The sequence below is a fragment of the Cariama cristata genome, unplaced genomic scaffold (genome assembly GCF_000690535.1).
Source record: "Cariama cristata isolate BGI_N322 unplaced genomic scaffold, ASM69053v1 scaffold21652, whole genome shotgun sequence".
In the NCBI taxonomy this organism is placed as follows: domain Eukaryota; kingdom Metazoa; phylum Chordata; class Aves; order Cariamiformes; family Cariamidae; genus Cariama; species Cariama cristata.
Window position 1 is genome coordinate 10,218 of NW_009604692.1, and position 9,515 is coordinate 19,732.

General features: G+C 38.9%; 1 protein-coding gene across 1 annotated transcript; it reads right to left on the bottom strand.

Annotated features, from left to right (window-relative positions):
* Window positions 1-4,431: 4,431 nt before the first annotated feature.
* On the bottom strand, window positions 4,432-8,660 carry DISC1 (disrupted in schizophrenia 1; the record flags this gene model as incomplete). The annotated part of the gene is made up of 2 exons (XM_009695715.1): window positions 4,432-4,667; window positions 8,531-8,660. Coding segments are annotated over 2 exons (366 nt in total), but the record flags the coding sequence as incomplete, so codon positions are not given.
* Window positions 8,661-9,515: the final 855 nt, after the last annotated feature.

Here is a 9,515-nt window from a genome sequence, read left to right on the forward strand (position 1 = left end):
GATGACACGCTGTACAGTCACATGCATCTGTAGATATGGATAAAACCAAAAGAGAAAAAGCTAAATGAAAGTAAATACAAATAGAAGTGTAACAGACTTCCCCAGCTTTCACTGTGAAACAAAAAGAAACAAAAAAGGAAACAACAGGTAACGAAGAGAATAAGTCCAATAATTAACATGGTCTTATTTCATAATCAGAAGATTCAAGTTACACTAGTTAAAAACATCTTTTTCTGAAATTGGTGCCCTCTTCAGTAGAGGATACAGAAATGATGTATTTTGTTACCTTTTGCAGTCTCCAGGAGAAGTACTTCACACCGAAACACTCAGACCTATTTTCCTCTGATTTCAGTATGTCACTTTTAGTTAAAACACTACGATGCGTCGTGGTGCCCACACCACCACCTGCTTCCAGCCTTTAAACACACCTCAAACACAAGCAAACTGAGCTTTTACATTACAATTTCCTCATTTTATAATGATTGCACCCTTTAGTTTATCGAGGGCAATTAGGCCTGTCTGGATCAGCAAAACCACCACGTTCTGTGGTCTCAACCTTGATGAGAATCCCTGTCAAAACACAAGTTAACCTATTTGTTTGCACATTAACCGACCAGGTTTTAACCTTGGCTTCCAACAGCCTGGAAGAAAGGGCCCAGGGTAACAAGTCTAACACTTTTCAATTCTTCAAACTCAAAGCATGCTATAGTTCCTGACAAAGACTTTTTGTTTTCAAAAAGTCCACCACATACCAAGACAAACAAGACAAAACAAAGGATTATTAATCTTCCTGAAAATAACAATGTTTGACAAGAAAAACAAGCTTAGAAACAATGCTCAGCCCAATGTTACATTGACTTGCTCTCTTGCTTCTGCACACTTCTCTCTGGGTAATTATTCTTCATTTAAGATGTTCTCTCACGTTCCCTGAAGTTTGCTTTAATAAGTTGCTATTTAATAGCATTTAGACCAAGAAAAGCAAAATAATTTTTATTTTATAGTGAGCTGCAAGTCACTCGATACGATTCATTACAGCACAGATTGTCTTAAGAGATGCTTCACATCAGCCCTGTGTTATTCCAGTGCTGAATGCAATTCATGGACCCAACAAATAATTATGCAAAAGCACATTATAGCAGTACTTTACGGACTAGCACAATGCTGTTATAAATACATAGTATCCTGCAGTCCCGTAGCCGGTAGATTGTACTTTACAGCCCATCAATATTGAATGACTTTCTACGTAAGCACTGATCTTTAGTATATGTGCATGAGTAACAGCTTTATTTCTCACACAGATAGCCCTAACTTTAGAAGGCTTTAAATTTTATTCTTTTTTTTTTCTCTGCAATGATTCATAAAATAAAATGTACTTCTGCAGAAAAATCTCTTCCACATTAAGACTTTGGAATTTAAAACTAATATGCTGAACTGGCTTCATTAAGTATTTTAACCTGCTACCTAATATACAACTGCCTTTCACAAGAAGTAAGCCAATGCAAGTTGCAATGACGGAAATTCTGGCTAGACAGGAGACAAAAAAAAAAGCATTCACAGCAAGGGTGGTGAAATGTAGGATGCCTAGCAAGGCTGCAAAATCTCGATCCTTGGAGACATGCAAAATTCAGATGGGGTCCTGAGCCACCTTATCTCACCTGGAAATCATGGTCCTACTTTGGGCAGGAGTTTAACAAGATGACCTCCTAAATTATTCTATAATTGTATGACAATATAGGGGATGCCCATAGGCACGCAGGATGTATATCCACACCAGATTTCTTACTAACTGCTTGCTGCTTTTTCATCTTACAGAACAAGAGAACAGAACATGACTGAATGCAGGCTTAAGATCACTGTACCTGAGGTATGATGGACTGCACAGCTTTAAAAGGAAAACACTCATCGCTTTGTTTAGTTTAACAGGGAGCCTAACTCTCACTGTTAAACAACTGCAACCGTTGCAGAAGTGTTTTCTTCCCCTCAGCCCTTCTGGATACATAGCCTGCCCTGAAAGCAAGAAGTGGCAGAGAACCCATGCTGGAAATTTGTCTGCTGACCATCAAACAAGCACAGCTTTGGGATGCTTTCAGCTACCTAAAGGAGCAAGTGGTTTGCGGGAAGAGATTTGAGAACCAAAGGCAAGGAAGGGGCCACATGATAAAATCAAGCAGTTGAGTCACACAGCTGGACTGAAGATTTCACTCTGTGCTCCCAAGACAGCTTACACATTTTTTTAATGTAGGAGCAGGCACAACATACACAACACTTGGGCAGATTTGGAATAGGATGTACCAGATCAAGAAGCCACATCATGTAGAGAAAACACCTACATTTTTAATTGAGAGACAGCCACCACCACCTGCAGAGAGGAGAGAAGCTGCTGAAGAGACAGTTAGTGCTACCTTGCTTCTTTGAAAGGCTGCATCACCCAGGCTGTGACACGTTCCTACCGGCTCACTTAAAAGCAAAGTTGGGAAGAAGGAGCGGGAGGGGTAGATCTAGCACTTCATTGATGGAAGGTTCCCAACTCCCCCAACAACTATGACCACCAGGTCTCTCTCGCATCTCAGCCGAGTGCTATAACCGTTAATCCTCTCCACTTTCGCCCTACCAGAGTCAGGTCTCCTCTTGCCTGTTGCCAGATTTCTGCTCTTGTGTTCCTGGACACATTAAGGCCCAGCTCCTGTGATGGAGCACACTCCCTGCCAGGACACTGGAATCCTTGGCAGGTAAGAGCTTGCACTGAGGTTGTAGGTTCGGATCCAGTCAGGCTGCTGAGGACCTAAATGCAGAGCTTCCACGTTCTGAACCAAGGACTTTAGCCTCCACCTGACCATGCCATAGGTGGGCATCTACATCATTGCCATTACTTCTGGTCAGAAAAGGCTTTGGGCTTTGACAAGAATACTCAACTACAACCTGATATAGGAGATCTAAACTGTTCCTGAAGGCTGTCATGGATGACTGCCTAAATGTGCTTACTTGCGCAGCCCAAACTAGCATTTGTCTGTCCCCACTTGCAACAGGGGAACTCCAGCCATGGTAAAGAGAGCAGAGGCACCTGATCATCGGCCCTGGTGACACGAAGTTGATCAACAAACAAAACTAAAATAGAAAAGTTCCATTCAAGGCATCTTCTAAAAATTAACAGAAAGGAATGAAATTAATTCTAAATCTTCATTAAAGTTCTGAACCCACTTCAAATAATGAATGTCTGTTTTCCCCTCAAGTGATTGTGTTATTCATGGTGCTAGAGAGCAGAGAACTCTAAGCAAGTTCCTACTGAAACAGTACTAATTTAATTCATCTTTAAATAATCACACACAGAGTTAAGTGCCACCAAAATGTTGCATCAGCAATGTGAAAGAGAAAAAAAAAAAACACTGAACATTCTTTAATAAGCAAATCCAAAACTAAGAGAAAACTCAAATCAAAGCACAGCTTCTAAGACAGACTGCTTAAGACCTTTTATTCCTCAATCTCAGAAACACAGGTATAAGTTACTATTAAAACAAACTAAACTTAATTCAAGAAACTACTTCCTATAACCTAATTTAAAATTTTAAACAAACCTCAGAAGAGAGGAATATGTCCTCTACAAAACATTCTGCTGACTTTAAAAAAAACCTGTATAAATTAGCACACATGAGCAGCAATTTCTCATGAATGTTAATATAACCAAACTAAATCCAATAAATATGAAGGGAGAAAAAAATTGCAAGCAACATAGTTATTGCTTATCTGGAAGAAATGCAAGTTAGGATAAACAGGAATTTTATTTTGTCCTGGTGACACAGCCGCAGTAACACTTTCAAAGTTCTATCACTCACGTCCCATTGACTGCCAGTTACGTTTAGGCCCCAAGCACTTCTATTGCTTTTGTAAATAAAGATGAGGTTATTTCCAAAAGGTTACCAAGAGTAGCTTCTTTTCCATTTAAAGGAACCATACACTGTGCATTTAACCGTAGGCGTCCCAAAAGTTTTCATGCTGCCTCCCTTCCCCTACTACCTCAAGTCCATTGTCTAACACTCATCACATCAGACTTTATGATGACTGGAAGTTCACTGAAGCAAGAAGCATCTCTAGAATTTATTTGGATGGTGCCTAGTACACACTTTCAGGTTATGAGAAATATGTTGTAATTACTGCATTACCAAGCTGGGGGGGGGGAGTGGAAATCCACCAGTTAACAAGAAATAGTTTAAACTGATGATAATAGTTTAAACTTTCAAATAACTACAAAGTCTTCTTTCCTGAAGAAGTATATTAATATTAAAACTTCAACATCCACTTTTAAAAAAATTTTAAGTGTCTGAATCTAGCTAATGAGTTGGCACAATTACAAAGAAAACAACTGACAGCCAATTCAACAGTACATTGGGGAAGATATGACTCTACATCACTGACAACATACTGGGATTTAAATACCTCTTTATTGTCCCTGGAAGATCCAGACTGAATGGAATTTGATAGGAGGATGCTAAAGTGTCATCCACAGCCTTGCTTATTTCCTGTAGCGCTCTCAAAGAAACACAGCCAAGTAAAGCAGTCAGTTCACAGTCCTGTGACTGAATAAGCCTATCTTGTTCTTCAATTTCTCTTCTTAGCTGTTGATCTTTTGCTTCTAACATGGTCAGTCTTGCTCGGAGGTCTTCAATTTCTCTCTGCACAGAACAGAAACCTGAGTTTACTATGAATCCTGTTAAAGAAACCCCTCTGCCCCTAGAAAAACGCAGTAGAAGCCTCAGAAGTAGCATGAATTAAGGTTGTCCAATTTAGCACAACATTAAATGAGAAGACATTCTTTTGTTGACACACAAAATTCTCCTGTTTGTTGTATGTAGAAACTCTAGTGTGGAAAGAGTCCAAAACTTCCCACCTCCATTTCAATACCAAATTTCAGGTTCCTCTTATAACACCGTCAATCACCTTTTACTTTTAAAATACACAGGTATTTCCCAAGTTAAAAACTTCCCAAAACCCCCAAAAATCTCAGTTCAACCATGACAACAGAATCGTGCTACAGACTGGCAGTTACAGTGATCAACCACCTATCTGTCCTTCTGCAGAACAACCCTGCAATAGTTCCTCTAGGCTTCCGATCCAACACTGGGCACAGGATGCAAGTGGTCAACCATCAACTGTCTGGTTAGTCCTTTTGATTATTAATATTTAATTTTAATTAAAGCGTAAAATTCCTCCCCCCTTGACTTAAAATGACCAGAGCTTCAACCACAGTTGCACTTGTCTTGCCAGAAGTCCAAACCCTGTGCAATACGATACTGATGTTTCTTGCAAGAGCGTGTTCTAATTCTTCTTCAAAAACCCAAGAGATAGCTTGCACCCAAGGAAGGAGCACTTTGTGAAGAAGTCTAGGTTGCTGAGGTAAAAGTTATTTAATGTATGGCTCTTGGCTCATTTGTCCCAGAATTTGAAAAGTGAGTTTAAAAATAAAAAATAAAAAAAAAATAATCAAAGGAGGACTAAGTGCTATTGAAGCAGCTGAATGCCATACTGGAGAATTTGATTGTATTCCTACATTTCTTATAATCTCTGTGAAACTTTGCAAGCCACTTTAAGTGGCTGTTATTCTTCACAGACAGCCAGAGACTGAATGCTGAGCGTTTTCCGTACAACCAACAACAGGGGTCTCTGAAGTGCTATCTATAGACTCTCAACAGAAATCAAAGCTCAGAATTCCATGCTCTGACCATATTTCAGTCCAGCTAAAAAGAAAAAAAAAAAAACAACACACAAGAAACCAACAACAACAGGCAACTTTTTCAGGTAAATAAGCAGGCATTACAAAATTGACATTAGAAACAACCATACAGCTTTTTATGGCAATTCACTTCTTCACTTTCTATCTGTAAAATGGCAGTAAGAATATGTTTTCACCCAAAGCGATGTTATGGAGATAAAATTAAGTGGTTTTGAATCACTCGGATGCCATGTTGATTAATGCTGTAAAAAGAGCCCATTCACAAATTAATAAATCTGCATCCAAAGGAAGGTTTGAGTGGCATACAGTAAAAGGGTTCTGGGGCCGAATACCGAGTAATGAAGATGAAATGGTATTCTGAATATCTCAACAAGCACTTTCCATCTCCAGCAATGTATGAGGCAGGGATCCGGGGTGGGGAGGTGGGGGGAAGGCATGCTCATATAATTATAGACTCTCATAAAACAGACATACTATGCACAGAGAGCTGACTGGCATTTCTTTGCTTTACGAGTGCTTCACTTTAAAAACATTAAAAGAATATTAAGGTTTCGATGTAATTTAAGTGAAGTTTAGTTCACTAATGCTCATTTTGTCAACAAACATGCTTTCCAGGTTTGCTGCACTGCAACAATCTCCCTGAGTATCACTTAAAACAAGAAGAAACAGTCCTTGCATGTTAAATGGTTGGTTGGCTCAAAAATTTCAACTTATATTAGTGCTGCGCAATAGATTCATCTATTATTTTCCTCCTTTTTTGGTTTTAGATTTAGCGACAAGAGAACAGAGTGGCCCATGGTTCAACCCACAGGCACTTGTCAAGGACAGAAAGGTCAGCAGGCCAAAAACATCAGTTTTGTTTCTTTCAGTCTCAAATTAGGCTTTTAGTGCGCACAGAGGACAATTCTGTCTGTGTTACTGGCTTGGGAATACTGCCAAAATCTTAATAAGCCCTACTTAATACAAAGACCTTCATATTCTGTGAAAAACGTAGTAATTGCAATCACTGCAATAAGCAACCTACATGGGAACGGAAAGGGAGATGAACAGAATTTGGTTTTGGAAACACACTTTTAGTACTGAAATGTTTTTACAACATAAATAGATACCAGAAGCACACAATCTGCATTCACAGGGAGAAAGCTGTTCTGCTCGGGAATAGTTCACAGGCATTCTTGGGAGAATGGAAATTTTAGTCAGTAAACTGGAATTCTCCCGCATTCTTTTCCAGAAATGCCAAGAAGCCTTTAATGTGCTCTTGGTTGGCCTCCAGGGACAGATGAAAAGGACTTAAAGTCTCAGCATGGAGTAGCAGGTGATATTCAGCTCACTAAACATAAGCTGGAGTTTTACTTTGTGGATTTGAGTTTAAACTGAGATTTCCAACACAACAGCTAATCAGTACCCATCGTAAACCTCCAGCTTTGCTGACGGGATAGTGTTCTCCATGAAGTACAGATTGCAGTAGAAACATTAATATGTAAATTTTAGATATTGTCACAGGCTCTCAAATCCCTGAAGACAAATGCACAACCAACAGGAGAGAGGTAAAGTAAAGCAGGGCTGAGGCCAAAAAAAAAAAAAAAACACAAACCAAATCAAATGCTTATAAATAGCGTGCCTGTACAACGACGTAGCCAATTCATCCCTAGTATAACTACATAGGAACAAAGATTTACCTGGAGCAAGTATAATAACATTTGCCAGTGTGGAGTCTTAAGTACAGCAGCTTTCAGTTGAATATCTTGAGGTGGCTGGCTGGATGTCTAGATTATCAAAAATAGTTTTCCGGACACTGATAACACTGAACTACACTATGTCTCCTCTTATAGATTCACAAAATAAATCTAAACAATATAAAGGTGATGACTAGGATAGAAAAGACGTTTCTTCATCTAAGTAAGATTTTGCAATGCTCATCTAAGATGCTGTTCTCTGTCCCTTTCTGGGTTTTATATATATACTTATGTATATACAAACACACAGATGATTATACAATCTCATCCACCAAAGGAAAAAAGTATCAAAAATAATGAGATCTCAAGACAAGACTGCAGAAAAAAAAAAAAAAAAGAGCGCTACACCTACTAGCTCTCTAAGATGTCACATTGCTGAGTGTGATCGCCAAGGTTTAAAAGGAGGTGGAGCAAAGACTTGTAGTAGACAGTGAACTGAGATTTTTGAAGGACAGTGAACTGAGATTTTTGAAGGACAGTGAAAAGAAAGAGCTAAATTTTGCTTAAAAAGCTTGCAGATTTAAAATTGGACAGAAGCCATCTTAAAAACATTCCATTTGCCAAATTACCACGTTGCGACATCACGTGTCAGTGTAAAGTTATTGTTGGCAAATGCTGACTGCTCCATGATGATTCCTTCATCGTTATGAAATGCATCAATCATCTTTCGGGAACAAAAGATGGTAAATCATGTATTTATAGTCAATTCTAACCAGAAATGGATGAAAATTTTTTGCCTTCGAATGAAGACTTCTGAAGACCAGTGAAAAATTAAAATGGTAAATTAGAACATAAAGAGCACACTTCAAAACATAATGAGGAAAGCTAAAGCACGCACACAAGCCACCAAGCCTTTCAGTTCTGCTTCTCTGTAATGAGATTAACACAACTCCTGTGGCTGCCATCTCCAATCATCACTTAGATTATTAACTGGACTACAGCCAAGGCTCTAATTGCTGCACAGAAGCAAAATCAATATAACAATAAATTTATTTAATTCTGTGCAACAGCTTATGAGCTTTTCCCCATAGAGCACTGGTTCTTACAGACAACTTTGCAGTCCTGTTACCTGTAACCGTTTCTCCTCTTGAAAAAGTTGGTTTCGCTTTGTGGCCGAAACCTGCATCCGCTCCTGGTAAGTAGATCTCAAAAGTTTATGTTCGTTTTCATGCCAAAGCTGGGTTTCTTCATGTCTAACCCTTTGAAAAAAAAATTACAAAAGCTAAAAATTAGGGTTATTGCTGAGTATTGACATCACAAAGATTAAATAGACCAGAATGCTACATATTACCTTCAGAGTCATAACACTCCATCACCAGAATGATTACATCTTAAATGTATACAGCTAGAGAACAAGAGATTTTTCCTTGGCATATCTTCCTTTATTATCTCAAACATTTACACTGTTTTTACAACACGCTGAAGAAGGAAAAAGGAAAACTTGTATAGCTTCAGGCTTCCCCCAGCCTTTTCATATTTCTGAAATTTATCCATCACAGCCTTGAAAGAGACAAAACTAAGGCATGTAATTTCTATCAATACAGAGAAAAAACTCTCTTAGACAGAAGTTTAGAAACTTGCCAAAGCCATTTTTGCAGCTTCTGTCAGCTTTTGGAGACTACATTAGAGATCATCTGGAGTGTTTGTGCCACGATGCCAAATTTTACTTCTCTCTTACACAGAGAGTTCTTTCAAAATCACAGTCAGTGGGATTCCTCACAGCGGTCAGTACAAGCCTCAGCTGTAAACCTTTGCACGATTGGACTCCAAGGTAATCAGCGCATTACATTAAGTGTCAAGTCTATAATCAGCCTCTCAAAATGCACCTGCAAACAACGCAAACCTATTTTGTCTTGCACGTTCCTGCATAAGGGCATGCGTGCCGGCAAGGTCCATCGCATTTCTGCCTCCGTCTCTAGACGCAAGTGCATGCATTTCCACATAAAGGGTACAGATGCATTCCAATAGCTCGTTTAAAAAAAAATACTCCGTTACCAAACAAAGAATGTTTTTGAAGCATGATTTCCCATCATCATCTTGCAAAGCAAATACAT